The sequence below is a fragment of the Cavia porcellus genome, unplaced genomic scaffold (assembly GCF_034190915.1).
Source record: "Cavia porcellus strain 051 isolate PalLab524CR breed Dunkin Hartley unplaced genomic scaffold, mCavPor4.1 scaffold_11, whole genome shotgun sequence".
Taxonomy (NCBI): domain Eukaryota; kingdom Metazoa; phylum Chordata; class Mammalia; order Rodentia; family Caviidae; genus Cavia; species Cavia porcellus.
Genome location: NW_026947494.1, coordinates 73,666,930 through 73,692,394, shown reverse-complemented (window position 1 = coordinate 73,692,394; position 25,465 = coordinate 73,666,930). Strand labels below are relative to the sequence as shown.

At 41.0% G+C, this 25,465-nt stretch overlaps 2 protein-coding genes across 5 annotated transcripts in view; one reads left to right on the top strand and one right to left on the bottom strand.

The window, feature by feature from the left end:
* Positions 1 to 241, bottom strand: part of Plag1 (PLAG1 zinc finger) — a 42,450-nt gene extending 42,209 nt beyond the window's left edge. For all 4 annotated transcript variants that reach the window (XM_063258480.1, XM_063258482.1, XM_063258481.1 and 1 more), the window contains exon 1: positions 41 to 241. The gene's annotated coding sequence lies outside the window, so the exon portion shown is untranslated. The remainder of the gene's footprint in view (positions 1 to 40) is intronic.
* Positions 242 to 600: 359 nt separating this feature from the next.
* Chchd7 (coiled-coil-helix-coiled-coil-helix domain containing 7) lies at positions 601 to 10,046 on the top strand. Its single transcript, XM_063258478.1, has 5 exons — positions 601 to 756; positions 3,417 to 3,484; positions 4,848 to 4,946; positions 5,749 to 5,890; positions 8,053 to 10,046. The coding sequence occupies exons 2-4, from the start codon at positions 3,431 to 3,433 to the stop codon at positions 5,851 to 5,853; spliced, it is 258 nt and encodes an 85-aa protein (XP_063114548.1). The 5' UTR covers positions 601 to 756; positions 3,417 to 3,430; the 3' UTR covers positions 5,854 to 5,890; positions 8,053 to 10,046.
* Positions 10,047 to 25,465: the final 15,419 nt, after the last annotated feature.

The following is a 25,465-nucleotide window of genomic DNA, read 5'->3' as shown; positions in this document are numbered from 1 at the left end:
TAAACGCCTCTCCGCCACCCCGGACCCCGGGAGAACTCACCGCGGGGCTTTAACATCCTCCCTCCGGCCCGTCCGCCGCCTTTACACTGCCCGCGGAATTTCTAATAATTTTTTTCTCATATTTCGGGCTGGACGCGGCGGGCCTGGAAATTGTTTCCTTACGCCTCTTTCCAGCAGCCATTGTAGTGTATGCGCTGCCCCTGCAGCCCAACTTGCAGCTGCCGCTGCTCGCCGCCGCCGCCGCCGCCGACGTCGCGCCCACCGCCGCCTCCCCCGGCCTCCTCGGCCACCGCCCCCGCCTCCCTGCGGCCCGCCCCCGGCCCCCACCCACCTCTGGGCCCGCCCCCCTGAGCGCCCTCCGCCCCGGGACTGACCACTGGGCGCCGCTGCCGCCGGAGACCCGCACGTTCATTGGTCGAAGATGCTGCCCATCAAACCGAGGTGTTAAGAAGCAGGCCGCAGCGCTGGGGGCGCGGCGGGGCGGGAGTGGGGCGTTTCCGTGAGCATCTCCCCGCCCACTCCTCCCGCCTCTGCCCTCCTCCCGCTTGGCGGGGGCGGGGCGACACCCGCCCGCCCCCGCCGCGCAGAACCCTGCGCGCCTGTCAGTCTCGCAGCGGGGCACGCCGATTGGGCGGGCGGCCGCTGGGCCGCGGGGGCAGCACGTTGGGATGCGCGCTACTTAAAGTCCTGCTGCGTGAGCTATTGACGTGTTTGGAACTGGAGGCTGCCTGGGTGCTATAGAAGCGTCAGCTCGAGGTGAGTGGTCCCCCGCCCTAATCTCCGCGGCTGCTACAGGAAAGCTGGAAGAGAGGGGCATAACTGGGCCATCGCGGGGTCGGAGACCACTTCCACGGCTCCGATACTTCCCCGCCAAGTCTCACAGTGACGCGGACCTTTTCCTGTCTCTTCTCTCGCCACGCGGGTCTTTTTGGCCAGGATTAGCAAGCAAGGTGACCTCTGCGAGGTCCGGACACCTATCGTTTTCCTTACCCCTCCTGCTCTCCGGCATTTGAAGCGCGGTTGTAACTTCCTCCCCCTCCCCCGTCTCTTGTTTGCGGGGTTTTCCCGGTCCCCGGCCTGTTCCCCCCGCCCCCGCCCCGCCCCGCGGGCCAAGCTAGGTGTGTTCACCTGTGCCCGCCGTCGGAGAGCGGACGCTGACCTGCGGCACGCGCGGCCTTGAGTCTGCCTGCGTCCAGCTTTCCCTTCGGCCTCCCGGCTCTCTAGTGGGCACCCTCCACGCGCCTGGCCCTCTGCACTCGGCAGGGGTTAACGGCACAGTGTGTGTCTGCTTCCCAATTTAACACAGACCCAGCTTGGGCTCTGACTAGCCAGTGGGCCTGGCCGAGTTCCGCGAGGGCCCATTTCCCCTTCCTCTGCAGAGCTGCTTCTTGAAGAATGGGGCCGTGAGCAGCTGTATGAGAAATCAAGAACTGTGTTAACGGCGTTGCCTGTTAGAATTATTTTTCAGATGCGCCTTCCTTCAAAAAAAACTTATTTTTTTGTGATTTCTTTCTGCTAGTCCTTCTGCAAGCTTTGTAACTTTTGCCTGTTGCTATACTTTCAAAAGTAGATGTGGTCTCTAATGGAGCCCTCGGTCCTGTTCTTCAAGGCTGCTTGCTGTAAATTGACATTACCTGTTCTTTTCCTGTATATTAACAGGAAAAGATAATAGGAAGATAATAGGAATCATGCAAAGGAGGTGAGATTTGGAAATTCAAACTTAGAGTTGTATTTAGAATCTGGAAGGAAAATGAAATGCAAGTAGATTCGTGCAGCAAACGTGATCTCCATGTATGTGATGTTATCTAAGTATTAATTTTAAAGAATTTCTGACTGGGTGATAATAAAATACAGAATCAAATATTTTCATGTAAAGCGCGGAACTTCAATTCTGTGTCTGATCGTTGAGATTATTGTTGTCAGGATATGTGAACACCTCAGCAGAGTTCTGGGCTTTCACATCACAGGATAGATGTGACAAAGAAGACTGTAAGTTTACTTAGTGTTGTTGTTTCTGCAAAAGAATTATGCTGAAAGGATTGTGGTCCTGTGAGGAAGAAATGTAAAGATATAATTGAACAGCATCTTGAATGTCCTTTCTACCAAGGTGTTTCTGTTGGCTGGGTATTTTCATGTGGTGTTCAATAAAAGTTATAAAATGATCAGACATTACCAGAAGTTAAAGGATCCCACCCTTTGCAGAGATTAGTCTCCTTTAGCCAAATATCCTGATTCCATAATAGAAGAAATTGATCTGGGTGACTTGATCAATAATACCTCTTATCAGGGGCTCATGGGATTTGATTGTCCTGAATACACTTTATTTCTTTTAACATAATTGATAATTTTTCTGAGCTTGTCTTGGACAAGGAAGGTTGAAGCTTTTCATACAAAAATTTTGACCTCTGGCTATAGTGTCCAGTGCATTTTTTTATTCAGTTGATTTTTGTAAGTCAAATTACATTATTTGCTGGCTTCTTTTTTGATTTTTAGGTAGAAGAATGATTACACTGGAACAGGGCTTGGGATTATAAGCCCATCAACTCCTTAAATTTGGTTCAGAGCATTGTAAGGTGTAATGGGTAGTTTGTCAGTAATAATCTATTACATTGAAAGCAAAAAAAGAAAAGTCACTTGAAAATAATTGACCATTACTTTTAAATTTTCTCTTGTCTTTTCTATAGTATTTTTTTTTTAAGGTGAAAGACATACTGGTTGTAGTTGAACTTCATTTTGGAAAGCAATTGTCCTGGAATATGGTTGCTATAACTGTTACATAACTGGTTCTTAGGGAACTGATCATCTGTAGTCAATAAAACTTGTGATGATGCACTAAGATTTGAATTGGAACATGTCTGAGCCACATTAACATTCCTTGATTTCCTTTAACCCATGGAATTACCAGTTAAATCCAAGATGCTACTGGGAGTAAAAATTTTTAACTTTTTAAAAAGTTCTGGGGCTTCTCAAAATATCAGCTAAGTAATAATTTCTCTTTGTTATATTCATTATAGGGTAAGCACTGTGTTACTTTTGTTGGTAAATATTTTTGCTAGTCACCATATACTGTTACTGTTTATTTTGAGTTTTGGTCACTATTTTAAGAACAACTAGATTTTGTTAGTGTAGTTACAAAACCAGAGTAAACTAACAGAAATTATAGTTGAACTTTCGTATTGAACATTACAATCAAGTTTCAGTAGATGCATTTCAATATGGCCCTTGTGTTGAGGCACCCTAGCAACCCAAAGGGCAGCATAGCTAAGTCTATTAAAGTACAGAGAGTACGTAAAGTTTTTTGCCAGGTGATCATTATGCCAAAATTAAAGTTTTTATGTACTTGTAGGGTCAGTGAGCTTTTAAGTTTTATTTTCTGTTATCCACTGCCTAACGCATTTTGTTTTGTCTCCCTTCAGCAAGAAGATTTAGGATGCCTGTGGTGACAAAGAGACTGAGAGATCCTGACATAAACCCTTGTTTGTCGGTAGGGAAGTTTGCTTTGCATTTTCATTTTGGGGCATCTGTTTTCTGCAGGTTTTGAATAAAGTTCTATTTGTAAAAAATGCTTGATCAGCGTATTTTATTTCACAAGAGCATTTTCCGATGTTCATAATTTAGACAGAATTGTTTAGTTTTATTTTTAAAACATACATTGAGTTGTCACTGTACGACTAGACAAATATATGTAACACTTAGGAAAATCTTTAATCCAAACATTGAAAACTGGAAGGTACTACAGGTTTAAGTTACCACTGAAATTTGTAGTTTTAAGGGCAGTGATTTCATCATGTCCTTGAGACAACCTGGCTAAGAGTAATTAATAGGCCGATAATAAAATTAGCCTATTTGGAAGCCTGAAGATTTTCACAGAGCTATCTTGTAAACAGAGTTAAGTTTTTATTTGGGTTAATGTGGACGACTTCTAAACTTTTTTGTGGCTTGCCCTTGCATAGTGTTGGTGCTGTGAGCAGTTGTGCTCCCTAATCTTACATGCGTTTGTAAAAAATAAATACTCATTAAATATTTGGTGCAGAAATTCAGCTTTGTTCATATATTAAAGCCAGTTTTCAACAGCTTTAGTAAATAAATCTGTTAGATAGAACATGTTTCTGAGATCTGTGAAACAAATTACCTGCCTGCTTATTTAAGACTTTCTTACGCATAACGTCTCATAATCATGCCTTTCACTTTGAAGTTTGTTATCCAATCTGCTTTCAGTTCACACCGTTTAAATTTAATTCTCAAAGGGTACCTACCCTTTAAAACTAGCCCTGTGTTGCTCAGTTTGGTTTAAAGTGATATTAATAACTATTAAAATTGCTTACATAATATTGTACTTGTGTAACAGTGTAAATGATAGCCAAAAATGCATTAAGATGAGTGGTGTTAATTTAGGTTTCCTTGATGTAAACCACTTATTAGCAATTTACTTGGAATCTGTAAGCTAGCCAGCATTAAGATCAAACATCGAGTGAGCATGAGAATCGGGAAAGTCGACAGCTCTGGTGTGAGCTGGAATATGGTTTCTGGGCAGTAGTGATTTTGAAGTGTATTATGTCTTGCTTCACTTTCTGGATCAAATGATCACAGCCAGTGCTTTGGCTCATACTCCTTTGATCAGATACTCAGAAAACTGGCTGAGACTATGAAAAGGAAGATGTCTACCCCAACAGAATGAATTCTGGGGTAATTGCCAAGATTATTCAGTTTTTATTAGTCTACCTATTTGAACAAAAATAAACCATTTGACATAGCTTTAGGAGGAAAGCAGTTTCAGAAGGTTCTGTTTTTAGTCTTTTTTAGATACCATTCTGCCTTATAAATGATTACTCTCTTACATATTTAAGGAGTCTGATGCTTCTACCAGATGTATGGATGAAAATAACTATAACAGGGAGAGGTGTTCCAGTTACTTCTTGAAGTACAAAAACTGTCGGAGATTCTGGGTAAGCCTAGCCTGGTGAGCTCCCTGTTAAAACCTGCCTCCTGAAACTGGGGCCTGAGATCAGTACCCACAGTTCTTTCCTGGTGTAGGCTGTAAGGAAACAACTTTCCAGCCTTCATCGTACTGTGTCAGCCCTAAAGAATCCTTGAGAGAGTTTTCTTAGTTGTTTTCTACTACTCTAAGGTACAAGAAGGCAGTTTTAATATAAAGGAGTCTTTGTGGGTGTGTAAATACTTGTGGCCCTAAAACAATAATCTTGATGGATATTTATACATATGTATGCACATATATAGAGAGAGATCCCATATCCTCTGTCTATCCCATATCCTCTGTCTATCCCATAACGTAGATAGCAGAGATTCTTCAGTGTACTATGTGCTATCACACACCACTTTAGACTTCCATTTCTTGGCTTTTTCCTCACTACCATTCATGGTAGTTAAAATGGTCCAACTTTTTTCAAGGCAGTGATATGTGATTCGTTTCTCTGAACTCTGAATCTGCCACTTCTTTTCTCTTTGATAACTAGACTGAGAATGACTTTAGCACTTACGTAGCAGCTCTTGGTATCCGATATACATTCTTGTGCTCTTGTACTTTCCTTGCCCCAATTAACATGTATCTGTAGGAATACTCACTGCTCTTTAAATGTTAATAGTTTGAAATGTTTAGTCTCTCAGAACTAGATAATAGGTTTCTTAAGCTAAAGTTTTAGAATTTTTGACAAAGTAGCAAATTACTTACAAATGGTATATACTATTTAATAGTGGACTGATCTTGGTTTCTTTTATGCTTATACACAGAATTCTGTCATGGTGGAAAGAAGACAGAATGGAGTAAAGCCATTTATGCCTGCAGCAGCAGAAAGAGCTGAAATCTTGGGAGCAATGGGAAAGATGCCCTATTGACTGTTTGCATTAAAATTGATTATATAACTAGAAGCAGGTGAATATTTTTTATACGTGGTTAATCTTTTTAAAACTCGACTGGCTTCATCCAAACAGATTTTAAGTTTTACAGGGGATAGAATTCAGTTAGCTCTATATCCTTGATATTTGCCCTCCCTGCCATCATGGTGCTGAATCACTGCCATACTCTACTTAGAGGTCAGGGAAAATTGAAGGACTGTAAGAGTTGAGCTTCTCTGTGGGGTCATAAAAAGAAACGTGAACAGTCAAGACTTAATAGGGTAGACAGGAAGCACTTTCTATGGAAGGGAAGTGAGGTGAGCATCGGCATGGTAGGAAAGCGTGAACCACCTGATGTCTGAAGTGAGTGGAGCCCCGTATTCTGGGAGCTTGAAGCAGAAAGGTGACAAGTTCAGCCTGGGAAACTTTGACTTTGTGAGAGCCTGTCTCAAAACTTAAAAAAGGAAAAGGCTTGGGGCTGTGAGTAATGGAGAAGGCCTGGGAGTGAGTCCCCAGCACCAGCACCTGGAATGGTGAACTGTGGGTAAGGTGAGTGGTGTCATTAGTTTCTGGCCCTGGCGTCTCTGTGTCTACATCGCTCATTTATATTTGTTTGCTGATACACTTAGCAGGACTGAAATGCATGTGGAAAGATTGGCCAAAATAATGATGTGAAAAAGAATTGATGTCATTAAGTCAGGATTCTGAACTGAAAAGCCACAAATTCAGCATTACATGAACCTTTAGTCTTAAACCATGGAAATAAAAAAAAAATGAGTTCTGTTAGAAGCAGGATTTGTATTTGCAGGAGGAAAGAGATAAGAAACACTGGGTGATCAGGAAAATTCAGTACTAGGATGAGACTGGGGTTTAACTTCATTTATAATATCAAAATAATGATATTCAGCATGGTATGGTGGATCATACCAGTTTCCTTTTACCCACTACATTTTAAAATCAAGATTATTTGCATCTTTTAATAAGAGTTAATTATTTTAGAAAACCAATGAAAACAAATTCCTGTATCTTATCATTTGGTACTCTTGCCAAGAGCATTATTTTCCTGGTTGGTGATGATGAATCGAGACCAAAACCCAACTTAGGTATTTTTAAGTCTCATAATCTTGACTTTTTTATCTCATTTTTTTATTAGTACATGTTTGCAGTTCATAATGTTTACATTTCTTATGTAAAGATGGTACATGAACATAACACATCTTAATTCCTTTTTACATCTCCTTCATCTCCATCTTGATTTCCTTTACATTTTGAAAAAGATCCCTCTCCTTTCTTCCTGTTACCTATTTTTTTTATTTTTCTATTTATATTCTTGATTTCTCATATAAGAGAAATTATGCCATATTTAAGCTCGTATGTGTGATATATTTCACTTAACATAGTTTCAGGGTGCATCGAGTTTCCTACAAATGATTTAGATTTATCCTTATGGCAGAGTAGTAGTGGATTGTGTATATATACCATGTTTTCTGTACCCACGTTTCTATACCCACGTTTTCTTTGATGGATATAGGGCTGCTTCCAAGGTTTAGGTATTAGGAATTGTGCTGCTATAAACATGGGTACACACATACTACTGTAACAGTATGGTGTCTTTTAAGCCTTTTGGAACGATATCTAGGAGACTAGCTGGGTTAAGTGGAATTTCTGTGTGTGACTGTGAAGACTTTGAGGAGTCTTCAGAATGATTCCCATAGTGGTACTAGTTTACATTCTCACCAACAATATAGAAGGGTTCCTTTCCCCTGCAGCCTTGCTTGCATTTATGATTTGCTTTCTTGATGCTATCTGTTCTTTCTGGAGTAAGATGAACTCTGTTGTTTTGCAATTCTGTAATGGTCAGCAGTGTCAAACACTTTTCATATATTGCCTTTTCTACTTCTGAAAAGTATGTCCATTTCAGCTGCTGTTTATTGAATATGATTCTATTTGAATTAAAAATTATTTCAAAATTTCTTTGTATTGATTGCTGTAAAATGGCAGGTTATAATATGATCTGAATAGAAGTACTACATACTTGTGAGAAATATTTCAGTTATTTAAGGATGTGTAAGAGTTCAGAATTTTAGTGTCGTTGCTTTGAATGAATGTACATATCAGTACCCACATTCACTGGTGTAGCTCTTACTTTTCATTTATTAGTGTTACCACTTTGGTTTTTTTTTTTGCTAACCATTTCAGATACAGACATGGATGCCTTCCTTACCATTGGTGCCCTCCTGTGTGCAGATTCATTTCTTCCTTGATATGTATCCATAAGGTTGAATTTCTAGGTCTGTAGTAACTCTTCAAATTGTTGAGGATCTGACCCTTTCCTGAAGTAGCTGCCCTATTTGACAGTTCTACTAGCAGGGTATCAGAGTTCCAATTGGCCCACATCCTCATGATGACAGTCACACGAGTGGATCTGAACTGCTACCTGCTTTGGTTTACCTTGAGTTTCCCTGAAGCTTGATAAATAACTTGTTGAGCCACTTTTTAGTGAGAATTTTGGCTGTTTGTGCAATTTTGGAGAAATGTCTATTTAGATCCTTTGCCCATTTTAATTGGGTCTCATTGAATTGTACAATTTTTATGCATAATAGATATGATATAGGAGCTACGTGATATGCAAAAACTTTCTGTTAGTTGTATTTTCACATCACGGTCTACGGTACCAGGGACTAAACTCATGACCTTATGCTTGCCAGGCAGGCGCTTATGCTGCTGAGCTAAATCCCCAGCCCTTATGGTACACTTTTCAACCCAGAAGTTACTTCTGGTGAATGTGAAGCTAAACAGCATGACCTTTTAAGACGGTTGTTAATCTCTGCATCTCTTCAGAATGAAATAGCAATTTCAGAGGTTTTTTGTTTGTTTGTTTCATTTGTGCCATTTCTAGGAAAATATTACCTACTGTTAGATCACAGAAATTTATATGTGTTTTCTTCAAAGAGTTTTATCTCTCCTGTTTAGGTTTCTGATCATTATAAGTTAATTTTTTCATATCTTTTTTCCAGTTTTTGTAGCACTGTACATTGAAAAGGGCTATTCTCCCCACCCCCAACTGAATAATCTTAGTACTTTTGTTACAGATCAGTGGGTTGTACATAAGAGTATTTTTCTTCACTTTCAATTCCATTGATCTATATTTTAGTTATACTTGTCCCAGCACCACCCTGTCTTGGGGACTGTAGCTAGGGCATACCTTTTCAGTGACTGGTTTTTGTGTATGTTTTCTATGAAATGATTTAGTGACAAACTGTTTTAAGATTTTTGATCAGCAAACTCAATATATGTATGTATACTGGCTTCATGCTGGCAAAACTGTTGGGTTCTAAGTTCATTTTCATGATACTCTGTAATTCCTAGTTAGCTTCTTTATACCTCCCTTAATAATTTCAGTAAGGGACTCTGATTATACTACCTTAGAGAGACAGAGTCCCAAGCGTTTTACTCATCACTATTGTTAAATTTGTGATTATTGTGTTTCTCTTTCCAACATTCTACTTTGGGAGAAGTGAAGTTAATTAACTTGATAAATTAAGTTAGGATGTTAGTGGGTGCCGTGAGAAATTTGGCATCGGACAAGCCTTTGTTATTCACTGTCAAGTAACAAAAACACAAATTTTTTTTACCGTATTCATGTTCATCTCTTGTAGGAAGCATCTCATTACGCATTCTCACTGGGATGTACAGTGTGTCTGTAGTATGTAAAAGCAATCCTTTTGATAATCACTGTATTTATTTGTAAGTTCCTGGAAGACAAACAATATCATTCCTGCTTATACTCATAATGTCTGGTCTGAATCTAGTATGTTATAAATGATCAACAAATGTAAATGTGTGAGGAGTTGGTGGCTTTTAAAATTGGAAAAATGTGCAGATTGAACAATGCAGAGCAGTGGATGGTATACAGTAAGTCTTCCCTGGAAGCACTCAGTGTCGGGAGCTTTTGGATCTTCCACGATTGTGTGTATTTGCTTTCACCTAAGGAGCATCATAGTACATGATGTGTGGCTATGGCACTTTGCTTTTTTCTCTAACCGATGCAGTTTGGAATAATTTTTTTGTAACCAGGATTATAGAGTTACTCCATTTCTGACAGGAATTGTTTTTCCACTGTACAGTATACCATCACTGAACAGATCTATGGCTGGACCTACTGAAATAAAGTCACAACAATTATTACTGAACCTGGGTCTTTGTCCTGCATGTTTTTATCAGTAATGTAAATTTCTGAGTGCGACCCTTAGGTTAAAGGCTTCTGTATTTAAAATTTTGTATGTGTTCACCAATAGGTTTGCCCTCCACGGAGAAGAGCATCAGTTTATACTCCCAGAAAGTAGACAGTGGTTCTTTCTGGACCCCTTGAGTCCAACTATTTTGAAATGCTTTCATTTTTACCAAGCTGAAGAGTCAAAAATTGAGCAAGTGTGTGTGTTTCCTTTGTTCAGTTTTACTTTTAGATTATTGGTGTAAATAGTGGGAGAGACCATTTTTATATTAAGGAAATTGCCTCTGTTGTATGTGTAGTATTCTATATTTACCAGTTTATCCTTTAATTTTTTTGACTTTTAAAACTTTCTGCCATGTGTTATTAAGTTACATCAGTCTTTCTTTTTGTGTTTTCTGTGTGTCAAGAACATTAAAAAGTCCAAGTCCAAGCACTGTTATTACAGTTTAGTTCTGCTCAACAAACATTTGTGAAGTGAGCGTCCTGTGCAAACGCTAGGCTAACAGTGGAGGAGATGGGTAAGTCAGCACCCGGCTCTCAGACAACTTCGCTGTGTTGGCGAAGACACTGCAATAGCAGCACTGTAGGATAAGAGGACACCTCTAAAGGGGGAAGTAGCTTTGTTAAGCTAACAGGTCATGCACGTGCCATATCTGCAGAGCTCTTACTGATTGAAAGCAGAGTATGCAAAGGGGGTAGCAAGGAAAATTAGGATGAAGGTAGACTAAGAACACTAACAGCTGCTCTTGGTACTTTGGACCGAACTCTAGCCATAAGAGAAAGCTAGGAGGGTTTTGAGATGCAGAGGGTTTAATCCAGTGTTCCAGAAATTACTCTGGACAGGGTATTAGAATATTTCCAGATCCTTGCAACTTTCCTATTTTCCCCCATTAACTTTTGTCTCGCTCCAGTTTCTTCTTATGGCATCCAGGAGCATCTTTCTAAAATGTGAATGCAGTGATTGTTCTGCTTAAAATTCAAAGACCTGCCACCTTCTCAGGCTAATGCCTGGATCCCCCACCCTCACGCTCTGGTTTACAGAGACTTCTGAGACCTGGCCTGTTAAGGGGATGGGTTGGAGGTTTGTTCTTTTTGGACCAACAAACCCAGCCATCCTCCATAGCCTTAGTTTTCAGAGGAGAGACGAAAGTATCCCTTTCATATACAGCATCTTTCCAGCACACTTCCCATCCCCATGGGCACCCTGTTTTCTGATTTTGGATAGCCGTACCCTGCCTGCTGCAGGCACCCTATGCATTCAGGCTCAGTTCACAGAAATTGTTTCTGAAGCCTTGCCAGCATCCTGGGTAGGGTTCATGACATCCCTTCATTTTATTTAGTCTGCAACAGTCTCATCAGCGGCAATCACTGTGTGATGGGTAGATGGGTATCGGACTAAATGTGGAAAGATTAAGCAAATGAAGCCTCTGTAATGCACTTTTTCTCTCATTTTTATTTTTCAGAGGAAGAATATAAAAGTAAAAACACAGTTTAACCATCAAATGCTTTATTCCAAAAGAGAAGCGAACAGAGGTAGAACTGTTTTGCTTTTCAGTTACAAACAAGAATGGTTTCCATTGACAAGTTTCAGTCTTGGGAGCGGTTTCTCCTGTCGTTGGCTGTGTCTTGCATTGACAGCCTGCAACTTACAGTGGGTTTGTGAGGTTTGCAGCCAGGCTGCCTGGCGCAGTCAGCCCCCAGAAGCCTGAAGGATTTCTCACAGAGCAGCTGGGCTTTTCCAACGACTGGATGGTGCAGTACTTGAGGAAATGTCAACTGTGCTTCAGAACACCTGCTCTTCTCCAGGGAGAATTAAAGTACATTTAAAAGTCTGTTCGCTTACTAAAAGTCCAGTCTACAGCAGTCACTTAAGTGTGCCTTCAGTTTTTTCTGTTCTTTTTAATGACCACCTTGTTTAATGACCACCAATAAATAGGCTCTGGATCACCTCGGATGCTTTTTTCAGCCCAGGGAGTCTTCCTACACAAATGAGAAGAATGCAAGTGATTTTGCAGCAATGTACCTTGGTGGGGAGAGGGAAATGGAGCAAGTTACCTGGAAGGCCAAGCAGGGACGGAGGGAGGAGATGAGATGCTCAGGGGAACAGTGCTTCAGCCGAGCACAGGGCAGGGATGGTAGAGTCACCATCCTGGTGGGTGCAGACACGTAGTGGAAACAAGGTCCTGATGTCAGGACCCGAACTAAAAAGTCTTGCCTAATACACTTAAGTAAAACACAACAGACTGTGGAAAGGGTTTTGCATTGGAATTCCGGCCCTGCTGCTTATGCCTAGATGTCTGGAGTGAACAGCACCACTGCAACCTACTGGTTATTGTGGACCTCAAGGAAAGTTATCCATGTGTTGTGCAAATAGACACTATTACTTTTGTTTTGTACCAGGGATTGAACTCACAACCTTGTTCTTACCAGGCAAGCATTTGAGCCACTGAGCTAAATCCCCAGCCCAACACTTAATATTTGAAATGTGTATCTGTATGTGGGTACTAGGTTTGTCATAAGTGAAAGCCTTAATGAGTCCTTGGTTAACCCTGGTAAAGCCCTAATAACAGCTCCTCCAACCATCTTCCTTCATGTCTGCACTTGTTTTCCCTAAAGAAATCATAAAAACAAAAATTCTCCCGTCTCTACAGATTACTTCATTCTTTTTATAGTTAGTCTACAATTTGGTTCAGAGTATTCTGTCATAATTTTCTTCTCAGGCACCCCTGTAGCTATTCCAGTTCTTGCCTGTCTAAGGTGTCCAGTAGGTAAGAACAAGTGCCAAAAGTTTCACTTGGAAGCAGTGGGGAGAGTCTGTAAGGAATTGGACATATTTACCAAGTCACTGAGAAGAAACAGTATCATCCAGGGCTGGACCCTTCTCACTATTGGCCAACAGGAGGTGTCTTTTCTCTTCAAAAGCAGTGTTTTTTTCTCTTCAGAGCCAGTTCTAGCATTGTCTCATTTCTGTCACTTGCATGGTAATCCTAGCTCACCTAGTGCTTGAAGTAACTTCAACCTCACACAAAGCTGCTCCTTTCTCCTTCCCTGGTCCTTATCACTGAGTACAGGGCTCCTTAACTCTGCAGTGTTTTGTTGCTTAGCTTTGCCCCTGTACTGTATACAGAAGTTCTATCCAGACGGATATGGGAGGAAGAGCGGAAGAAAGGAAAGTTAAAGGGATCAAGATGTGTTTTATATACATGTACCAATTTCCCACAATAAATACATTTACTATGTGTCAGAAACATACTAATAAAAATTCTCAAAAGTCCTTAGGACTGTGTATATTATTTAATCATATTTTTGAAAATGAAATCAAGTGCATAAAATAGGCAAACCCATAGAGATAAAAAGTGAATGTGAGATTGGAAAATAGGAAATGTTTCTTTTTGAGGTGGTAAAAATGTTACGGAATTTGATAGTGGTATGGTGTGCACTATGAATAAAATGTGGCAGTATACCCTATTAAATGATCACTTTCCCCGCCTACACTGCAAAGTCGGAGACCATTATGGTACTTCACAATTACACCACCCTTTGGAGTTGAAGCGATGATCAGAAACATGATTATATTTAAGATGCAATGTAACCCTGTGAAGTCAGGTTCTTCCTGGTTTGCAGATGCAAGACTGAGACCTGTGTGGTTCAAAGGCCCTGCCTGGTGCCTGCATTACCATGTTGCTCTTGTGGTTCTCCTGGTAAACCTGCCTCTTTAGTGTCTTTCGCTTCCTATGCAGCTCCTGACTGTTACTCAGATTACCATTCATGGCACGTTCTAGTACTTACTGTGTTTGTAAACAGATGAAGGCTTCAGATGAGACTGGAAAAGTGAGTGAGAACTTGAATACTCTAGGAGAAAGTTACAGATTAACTAATGCCATTCACAGAATAACCAATCGTCTTGCAAACCTTTTCATCCCAAATGATTGGTTCCATGTCTACTGTCAACCTTGTCCTCTTCTCTGCTGTTGGAGTCACACTAGTGAGGCAATGCTAGTTAGAGATGACGGTGTTCCACGTCATGAAATCGCAAGGAAGAACAAGGGTGAAGGCCAGAGACACTGCAGAGCGGACCCCTCCCTCACTCCACAAGTGGGTTGCTTTTCTTATTTCTTTGCTAAGGAGTTCCTGTACACATATATGGGCTTCTTAAATACCTGGGAGTTGTGGGTGGGGGTAGGGGCATTTTAAGCTCACAATACATACACTTGGCAAGGGAAATGTCATCTCATCTCTTTTTTTTCCCTCCCTATACATTTCTTCAAATGTATGTCACCTTGTGGAACAGCATTCCAATCCTTTGACGACTTCTGTATATCATTCCACTTTTGAAGACTCTCATTCTCAATCATAATAGACTACATCTCCTTATGTCTCAGGAAAACCAACTCCGCCCCCATAAAAATAAGCCTACATTGGCTAATTCTCCTATAATCCTGCTAACATCTCCAGCCCTGTGCATGGGACACTGAACCTAGAACAAAAGTGTCATCTTGACTAGCGTTGGGGTGAGTTACTTCTATCTTTTTGTCTAATCTGTTACTTATTTCTTTTTAATTTTGATGTTGGGGGGTGGGGGAGAGGCTGTGAAAAGCTGAGGGAAGAAGAGACAGTGTGAGAAGGAAGTGTGTCAGTGGTGGAAATGTGGTCTCTGCTGTTTCATTGGTTAGATTTATAATCTTGTTTTACTTCTTTCTGCTTGAGGGCTTTGCACAAATTCCTTCAACTTAAAAGTCTCAAGTTTTGCAACTGGAAAATGCTAACTTCTGAGACTGGTTTCACATAGAGTAAAATGATGTCTGCAGAAAGCCTAACATGGCACCAATAAAATATGTTGAATATTCTTGTTCCCTAGTTCTGCTTTTTGAGGCAAAGGAAGAATAAAAAGTGCTCATGAAATCACTGTTCAAGTAATAGGGTTTAAAACTGGAATGTCAGAGATCTTGTCTTTTGTTTTTTATTTGCTGGAATAGATAGATGTTATCTACATTCATGTCATTGAGCTCCCAAATAGCATCCTAGACTTGAGTAAGAATTCCTTAGTTCTGAGTGATAACAAGACTAATTATAATCATCTTAGTATCTGAGTAAGGCAGAGGGCTAACTGGGTAAGATGATTTGGCAGTTCATGAATCTTTGAGAAAATAATAACTCACAAAGATAGGGTATAATGGTAAATAGTTTGAGTAGAGACCTTCTCAAAACATTTGAGGATTTGAGCTTCTTAATAGTTATCTAAATAGGAAAGGAGCTTACTTAGAATGTGCAACCCAAAGAGAGAACACATTATATACTGAAATGGAGCAATCCAGCAGTGTGAGGGTGGGGGAAATAAGTGAATGCGTGTAGACTGAAGTGAAGAGAGAAAAATGACACAGAGAAAGTCTAATGTAAAATTTCACCGAAGTATTACACCCTGCTGAGGAGGACAGCAAGCAAGGGAAAGAGTTATAAGTCACAGGGTATTCACAATGACCTGACCATTAAGTGCCCATTATTCAGTGCTTATGCATTTGTGTGATAAACATGTATTGAGTACCTGTATGTGCTATGCTGTCCTTGGGACTTGAAATTCATTACTGAACAAAATCAACAGAGATCTTTGCCTATATTAGATGGATATGGTAGTGGAGAGACAGACAATTCACAATAGACCCAATAGATGAACTAGACAGCGTGTGAGAACATTGCAAGTGTTTTAAAGAAAAGACCCTTAAGGGAGGGTGAGAAGGCTGAAGCTGAGCCTGGACAGCTAGGGGCCTGGAGTAAGGGACACTGGGTGTGCAGGGGACATACGAGGGTGTCTTAAGTATTTTTTTTTTTTTTTTGTCTTTTTCCTTTTTATCGGAACTGGGGATTGAACCCACGACTGCCAGCTTGCAAGGCAGGTGCTTATGCGCTGAGCTAAATCCCTGTGTCTTAAGGATTGTAAGAGTCTAGGGAGCAAAGCTCATTTCCCTCTGGCATTTTGGGGACCCCACTCATATGGCTGATACTGCTTCTTGCTATTGTGTCTGACATTGCATTTCTAACTAGCATCTCCTGGATTTCACAAGGGAAAGGGGATCATGGGAATGTCTGTGCGGGCCTTCGAAGACACTGGAAGTCACCTTTATTGAAGTAATGAAAATGAACCGCTGGAGAGTACTCTCAGATGTTTCCAGGGCGCAGGCAGCGGAGGGCACCAGATGCCAGGCAGTGGGTAAATGCAGTGGATTTTGAAACAGCCCACATCAGGGCACAAGTAGGTATAATGTCACAAGTCAAGTCTGTGCATAAAGTTCAAAAACATTCTCAAGTGTGAATTGATAGAATGCTAACCATCTTTGAAGGAAAATTAGGGACTTCTAAGGTCTTTATATAGTTAGCTATCCGCTGATGTGATATCAATTTCCGACAAGATTTTTCTCTACGACATTATGCTTCCTATTCATTGTCAACTTTGAGCCTGTAGTCAGAGGCTAAGATAAAATAATCTCAATATTCGTTTGAGTTGGAATAGCATAGTCTCCAGGAGAAAGAAAAAAGACTCCTCCCCTTACTTTTTAGGAACCGTGCTCTCCATTGCCCTGCCTGCTGGAGGTCATGTTATACTAATTTCAGTGTTTAGGAGAACTTTACTTCCAAGAGACACAAGCATACCAAACAAGCCCGTGCCAACACACAGAGTGCCCATGTCCACCACAGGCAAATTTGTCAGCCTCTTGTCCGCTGGTGTTAGGTTTATGCCATATTGGAGTGCAGCTCTCAAATCTCACCCCTGGACTAGATAACCAGTTCAGGGGAAGTGGAGGAGCCCTGTGGCAAATTCAGAGAACTCCTCAGGGCACCCTCAGTATGATCTTTGCCTCTCATAAGCACTGGACACATCAGAAGACATGACAGGAGTTTCCTGAACTACTAGTTAAATAGTGTCTCCCTTTGGATGCCCCAAGTTGGTGGTTGGAAGCTTAAAAAAAATCAGACAATACAGCCATCCCTCTGTATCCACGGGCAACTGGTTTCAGAACCTCTTTACAAACACCAAAATCCGCAGATGCTCAGCTCCCTTATATAAAACGGCGCAGTGGCAGCATTTAACTTGTCGGTAAAGCTCTGTAGACTTTAAACCATCTCTAAGTGACTTTCAGAACTTGTTTATGGACTACTGGTAAGATACTGTACACGTTCAGTATGGATGTGTGGTTTTAAAAATATTTTCTGTCTGTGGTTGCTAGAATTTGTGATTCAGAACCTGCTGATACAGAGGCGCGAAGGCGCATCACTTCTCAGATATGCTGCAGGCGGTGCTGTCTGAATGAATGGTATGAATAAGACCGAGTCTCCTCCGTACTCTGAAACACTGGGTGGCATTTGCCCTAGAGAGCCCACTCAGACAAGACCTCCTTCAAGCAAAATATTTCACAGTATTCCACCTGAATTAAAACAACGGACAGAACTGAAAAATATAATATGAATTATACATAGCCGAAAGGAAGAAAGAGTCTATGTGTATCTTATCACTAACAGGCAACTATAAAATACATAAATGGAAAATAGGTACAGGACTTTGTTTTTGCAATTAGTTTTTAAGTGTGGTGGATTCTTTTGCAGCAGATATTCTGGGCACGAGAGGGGATTAAATAGGAGATGTAAAAACCAAGTGTAAGACAGAACAAAGTATGAACAGCCAGGGGCATAGGAAACACGTTTATTTTTAATTTAAATCCAAACATTTTTACAGACACTGTCAAGGTTTGCTGGCTTGTCTCTGCAACTCTGCTACAAGTTTCAATTGTTTCATGAGATAGAAATGAGAAAATGTTTCATGCAATTGTGTTTTTCTCTTTTGGTTTTCCTTGCTTTTGGTTCAAAAAGTTAAAATAAAAAAGCTTACCCTGTGGTTCGTTCTAAATAAATTCAGTTCAGCATCCAGGTAGTATTGCTCAATCAGCCAATGTAAGTACTTATTTTTAAAAGTGTATTTTTGACTTTAAACACTTAAATCCATTGTGGTTCATCATGTCAATATATGTCTTGGCAAATGCACAGCTCCGTGGGTGCCTCTAAAATCCCTCCAGGCAGGCTGAGAAAGACTCCGGCTCCAGAGGCAGCCCCTGTGCAGGCTCAGCGGGTGGAGGTGCACCCCACACACCTAGGGCACATTCTGCAGCTAGGCCCTTCGGGAGGTGCCACATTCACGCCTCTTGGGTAAATGGATCAACTGACCAGCTAGGCTGTTTTTCAGTAAGCACACGAAATTCACAAACCACAATTTCTGTGGGTGAGTGAGCTCAGACTCAGAAATAAGACTACCTTAAATTGGTACAACTGCTTCAATTAAAAGTCAGCCCTATATTTTCTCATCTGTACTTCTGAAGAAATTTTGCAAGACGAGGCAGGGCACATTAAGCTTTCTATTTTCACCAATGAGGAAAGCTAAGATTAAAAAACTATTTGGCAATGGCCCAAGGGCCACAATTTTTCTCCCCAAGAAAGTAGGAACATTTAATATCTACTTCATTTTGTTTTGTTTTAACTTCCAGTTGACTGTGTTTCTATTACATAGCATACCTCCAAGAATGAATTGACTTCAAGGAAGTATTTTAACTTTCATGATATTAGACCAGTAAAAACTTCACATATTAAATGTATGTGGGAAAATTGTTTTTATTTTTATACCAATTATTAAAATAGCACAAGGCTTTAGGCAGAGCAAATGAAACAGCTAAGGTGGGGGATAAACATTTTCCCATGCAGAATATTACTGGACACTCTTGGTTCACCCCAGAGCTTTCTTTCAAAGGTCCTTGCTCCATTCAGAGAAGATGGGCATTTGTAATAAGCTCCAGTCAGAAATGGGAAGCTTATTTCTGCCAGGAACATGTTTAGAATTTTTATGCCGCAGTTAATAATTACAAGTTGTCTCCCACACAGAGCAGCTGTATAACCACTACTGCTGCTCTTGCTGGTACTACATTAGCATTAATAATAACAATAGCTAATATTTTTTAAATGCTTAGTGTACACCAAGCACTGTGCCACATGGTTTCTGTGGATACACTGCTTTTCCTTGTCCTCATCCTTATTGGATGGGAGAGAATCCTTTAATTCAAAGCTTAAAAAGTTTGTCCCAGTCTCATCATCAGTGTGGGATGAAATCAGAATTTTAACTCTGGCAGTGTAATTTCAGAGCTGTAAAGCCTAAATGTTATGTGACTTTGCCTTCTGCCCTTGTCCACTGTGCTGCTATAATAGAATGGCATAGACTGGCCAGTTTGGTTTGATGACCCTTGTGGAGGGTGGGGAATCCAAAATTGAGGGGCTGTATCCTGTGATAGCCATTGTGATGCAAAATAACGTGACAGAAAGCATCACATGGGGAATCACATGGGGAGGAGAGGGGAGGAGAGGAGAGGAGGAGGAGGAGGAGAGACAGAAAGAGAGAGAGAGAGAGAGAGAGAGAGAGAGAGGGGCTTTTATCAGGAACCCACTTGCATGATAACAGACCCATTCCTGGCATGATGATCTGAACCCACTCACAGGAACAGAACCTTCATGATCCGATCGCCTCTTACTGCCTCTTACTGTTTGCACTTCTCAACATTGTTGCACTGAGGTTTAAGATTCTAACACATGAACCTTCACAGACACATTCAAAATCTTTACAGCAGCACTTACAATAATCATTGCCGAAATGTGTCAATGGCTTGCTATCAAACCTGTTACAAAGCATGTTTTCCCAGGTGAACTAAAGGAAATCTGAAGAATGCAGTGACTTACCCACATTCATATGAGTAGCAAATTAAAGAACAGGGATCCTCATTCAGATGGTTTGATTCCCCACAAAGGGAAGTTAATTCTCAGAGTTCGACCTCCCCTCCAAGTGCAGGATCTGACAGCTTGAATTACAGGTCTTGATTTTCTAGGGGGGAAAAAAAAGCCTTAGACCTTACACTATTTCCAATGCACACATCCAGGTCAGGTATTCTTAAACCTTTAAGCTGATGAGAAAATACTCCTGTTACATCAAAATTTATGAATGACGAAGAGCTTGAATGCCCTGACAAAGTCTAGAGTCCTAACACAACTTGGAAAGACATAGCAGGGTAGAAGAGTCCTTGTCTCAGGAAGCTACTTTCTTATTTGTTGTGAAGATACTTTGCACCTGGTTAAAATGTCTTGCCTTGTTTTCCTAATCAAATCTGGCAAGGAGACCTGTGACAGCAGGTTCCACTGATCTTTCTCTGGATCCTATGGCTTTGGGGAGAGTATCCTTTACACAGGGCACCGGGAACTGTGAAAACTTTCTTTCCGTTAGCTTTGCAGGAGTAACCATGAGGAGCTGGAGATGGTTCACTGCAGTGCTGGACAGCTGTGCTGAAATGTTTATTCTGCTCCACGGTACGGTCAAGTGGAGACCACTGTACCTATAAGAAAAGAAGAATCGGTCTATAGATAAAACGAAGGGAATTACTTTGCATCTTGGGAATACTCCTTAGCTCTGTTTCTCCATTCAAAAAAATTAGAGAAGACATATATTCAGTGTTCACGTAAGGATTGGTTTTTTTTTTCCTTCGGCATACTACTTAGAATTTAGAACATATACATGATATCACAATGGCAACGGCTTTCCAATTTTCCAAACTACACTTGATGGAGATAATAAACCCTTGGAGGACAACGAAGCTCTGCTTTCTATCACCATGGCAAAGAACTCTCAAAAGGTTGTGGCAGAAGAGCTTTTGTGACTGTATACCCCAGACTCACTTTTAGAAAAGGTTTGCTTCCACCAGGAAGTGGAAAATGCCTGGCTTTGACCCCTTCCCACAGCAGGGAAAAGACTTCAGCACGCCGTGACTTACCTCAAACTGAAAGGCGGTCCAGAAGCTTAGGCAGGGATGAAAGGTGTTAGTGAAGGTTAGGGTTAGGGTTAGGGTTAGGGTTAGGGTTAGGGTTAGGCAGTTTCAAGCAGAGCACAGGGAGCAGCCCCTCACTGCCGGTTAGGAGTGTTTTGTGGATGTGCTGCCTGGTGGGGAGACACACAGACACATTCCCGGAATTTCTGTGTGTTCTGTGTGATCTTTGTCAAGTTACTCACCTAGCCTGGTTCTCACTCTCCTCCGGCTGGACTTTTGTTTGTCAACCGTTGCCCGAGATGCTTTGCTCTCCGGTCTAGACTTGTAGACCACACTTTCAGAAGCATTGGTCTAGAAGCCTAAGAAAACCCTGCATTACAAAATCCCCTGCATTTACTTCTATGCTACTGGAAACATGAAGGAACGAAAGCTTACTCACTGGTAGAAATGGTTCAGAGATACTAACCGCAGTAAGCGTAGCTGCTTTGAATCACCGGCCACTGTTTTATTAAGTCATTTACCATTTTCTGAGACTTCTGGTTGGTAATTGACCAGATATCTTTCCCAGTTTGTGTGGGGAAGTCTTCTGCTGCCTTCTGTATCCAAATCCTAAAATAAGTCAGTGTCTTTCATCATCATCACCCTTACATTCTATTACATTTCAAAGCTTTTCTGCTCTGGATTCTTTGTTATCTGATCACTTTTAATGATCTTGGCTACAGAATCGTAGCCTTTCAGAAGTAAAGGCAATTTTAGAAATGATTTAGTCCTATGGATTTTAGTTATTTTAATATTGAGGACAGGAAACATGATGTCATTTATCAAAGGTCAATAGCTAGTTATTGGAAAATTCACACCAGCAAATGCCCAACCCTTGACCGGCAGATTTCCCTAAACTCAAGACTACAGTGAGACCCAAAAGGTTCTGGGTAATTGGGCTGATTTGAGAGACTACACACAGTTTCTGTGGTGCAGGGATACCTAAGGAGCCACAGTGTTAAGGGGTGGGGGATAATGACTCAGTTGAGGGCATTTGCTTTCTTTTTAAGTGAGTTGTAGGTATGAGTTAGAGGAATTTACCTAAACTAAAAATGTTTGAGTCTTTTTAAGTGCTAAGATAGCCAAGAAGGTATTTTTTGCCAAAATCTACACCATAAGTTTTTCAAGGTGAATGTACACAAAGCTGATAGTATTTACTAAAAAGCAGTGACGTATGTATTTTTATTGTGATTCATGTGTTCATTCACTTGCCTTTAGCAGGTGTTTGTTGAGCCCCCACTAAATGACAAGCATAGAAGATATTCTCTATTTCCCTCGCTCTCTCTCATCTCTGTCTCTCTCCCCTCTTACACATACGAATATACATATTTTCTGAACCACTAGAGTGTACATTACCCTTTAGTCCTAAATGTATGTTTTCCAAGAATCAGGAAATTCACTAACATAACCATGTACAGTGACCAAAATCAAGAAACTTTGCTTGGATATATAGTTATTATCCAATACAGAAACTTTATCTGAATTTTGTTAGCTGTTTGAGAAATGTTCCATACAGCAACTTATGTTTTCGGACTCAGTAGTTTTCAGTAACTTTAGTTCCCCTTCCTCTAGATCAGTCCCTTACTCTTACTTCTCATGACATTTTGAAGCCTATGAGACATTTAGTTACAGAATTTCCCTCCACTTGGTTTTATTTGTGATTTTCTCATCCCCCGATTTTGGTCCTTTTATTTTTTTGTAGGAGCATTCCTCGGGTCTTGTGTTCTCTGTGAATTGGATATGGAGGCACCTGGTGAGGTCTGTCAGTACTGCTGATAAAGTTAGACTGTGTATTTTAAATGGTAGATACATTTGCCTTTCTCAAATCAAAGTAGCATCACTATTAAAAATTGTTTTGAAATGCTTGTTTAAATTAGCAGGCACTAACATGGACCCTACATTAAAAGCTTAGCAATAGCAGCAGAGAAAAGCTGTGTGTGCAGTACTGAACCCCGGTGCACGTTACAGTACAGTGTAAAGGCTGAGCTGCGAAAATTCAGTGTGAGTGCAGATGTAAGCAAGACTGCTTTGTGATTTTACTTCTGTACATGCATATGTTCTAGGGAGTTACTTGGATATTCGTGTTTCTCTAATCTCTTGGCTAAAATTTACGAATCAAACATAAGTTCTAACATTTGGGGACACTGCGTATACTTTTCTTTTCTTTTCTTTTTTTTTTTTTTTGTCTTTTCCCTCTTTATCAGTACCGGGGATTGAACTCAGGACTGCCTGCTTGCAAGGCAGGCGCTTATACCGCTGAGCTAAATCCCCAGCCCCTATTGCATATACTTTTGAGCTCTTTGGAGTAACTCAGTCCCCAATTAAAAATGAATGAATTCAAAATGATACAATACTATTTTAATCTGTAACAGATTACATGTTATTCTTATTTGTAGCTATATAGGAACATAATCCTTTAAATCAGTGATAAAATTTCAAAAACTGTGGGTTTTTGGGTAAAATGTGTTTTATTTGTACAAAATCCATTATAGGCTGATAAGTATCTTAAAACTGATCCTGAAAAATGTTAATGGACTCATGCTTAAGTTTTTTGCAAAAAAAAAAAAATTGAATTTCAGAGGCATCTTTGCTTTTGAATTGATCTTGTTAAGATGTGATTTGCCTTGGGAAAAGATTTTTTTTAATAACATTTTTAGTTGTAGGTGAGGCACTATGGGCTTAGAAAGAACAGACAAAATGCTTGCTGTGGACCTTACAATTCTTTCCTTCAATGTAAAATGATTCTCTTTTAGGAAGAAGGTCCTCTACATATCCCAGCACAGGAGGGTGGAGTGAGGAAAGTAGCTTGAAATAGAATTTCAAGAATCACCATTACTTACAACTTACAGGGTACAGTGGAGGGAGTCCGCCTGGGATAATTTCTGTTTCCCAGGTGAGAACTAATTAGCACTGGGAACTGCGGTGCTCACGCAGACTGATAACCCTGTGCGGCTCAAAGGTGGAAATGCTGGCGGCTCCATGCTGCCATCTGGTGGGCAACTGCTGCACTGCACCTCCCGCGAGCCCGGACCGCCTGCCCTCAGGCCTTAGGGGCTCACGTGGCCCCCAGAAAGCAGGGAAGCTGGGGCTTCAGACCACGCCAGAGGGCTTTCTCTTTTCTTTTGGTGCTTCCCCCATTGTCTCCCCCTCCCCTAAGGTACTTCAGTTCTTTCTGTATTCTTTCCTTTTCCCAACAATAGAACAAGAACAAGGATTAGCATCTATCAGGCCTTTCTAGCTACCAGCTCCCAAAGCACTGTGTGCATCTTATTTTGTGTGACCCTGGGGGGGGGGGGGGAACATGTGGGAGAGATAATGGTTACTTCACAGACAGATGAGAAAACACAGTTAGCGAAGGTTGATTCCATGCTGGATTACTGGCCCGTCTGGGTAAAGCCTGAGCTCTTTTTCTTTTATTCTTTTTTTTTAGTACTTGAGATTGAACCCAGGGCTTTCCAACATCCCCAGTCCACATGAAGAAGAAGAAGAGAGGAGGAAGAGGAGGAGGAGGAGGAGGAGGAAGAGGAGGGAGGACGGAGGAGGAGAAGGGAGGACGGAGGAGGAGGAGGAAGAGGAGGGAGGATAGAGGAGGAGAAGGGAGGACGGAGGAGGAGGAGGAGATGATGATGATGATGATGATGATGATGATGATGATGATGATTTATCTTGAGACAGGGTCTTGCCAAGTCTTTAAATTGCCCGAGCTGCACCACCAAATTTTGACTAGTCCTATTTTTAATGGTGAAGTGAAGGATTTAAAGATTCCAAGCAAAATATGCCAAGCATTAGTGAGCAGGTTTCAAAAACATGCTGGCTCTATATAAGGGCTAAGTATCAGTGCCCCTTAAAGTCCATCTCCAAGTAAGATGTGCTTCCGAGGTGATGAATCCACAGAGAACTGAGTGAACTGTGAAAGTCGAGTGGATAGTCTACACCAAAATTAATGATTGCTAGTTGAGGATGTTTAATAGATTCCAAAAAAGTTAAATATTCTTTTTATTGTACACCTGGGTTGAATATAACTTGCCTAATTTGGAGAATTTAGAACTCTGTTTTAAGATGCAGGTACTTTTTAGAATATTCCATAAACGTATCTTGCATAAAAGCCATCCATCTCACCTAACAACGATGTCCTGGTTTTTTTCTTTGGATGCTGGAGAACAAACTTGTGGCCTCATGTATGCTGAGCACGAGCTCTGCCACTGAGCCACACCTTTAGCCTGCAAGTGCTAATTCTTATTAAACTTTCAGACATGACGCTGTACTAACAATTATATTTCTTTCTGATCTGCTTTATAAACAAGCAACATATTGTACTTAAAATGTAGGCGTTAAATTTGTGACAAGTGCTAGATGTTCAGAAATACTGTGTACAACCTACAGGTCCAGCAATGCTTGGAGATATACAGAAGACATCATGGGAAGAACTTTCTTCAACAGCCTTACTGTATTTACAAATTATTTTCAGCTTCAAGCTTTAGAGTAAGAAGAGAGTGTA

What these genes read in the sequence shown, in the direction of transcription:
- Chchd7 (XM_063258478.1), top strand. Translation starts at nt 3,431, where the DNA reads ATGCCTGTGGTGACAAAGAGACTGAGAGATCCTGACATAAACCCTTGT. An exon ending in ACATAAACCCTTGTTTGTCG is followed by an intron (nt 3,485 to 4,847) that starts GTAGGGAAGTTT and finishes TACATATTTAAG; the next exon opens with GAGTCTGATGCTTCTACCAG. An exon ending in AAAACTGTCGGAGATTCTGG is followed by an intron (nt 4,947 to 5,748) that starts GTAAGCCTAGCC and finishes GCTTATACACAG; the next exon opens with AATTCTGTCATGGTGGAAAG.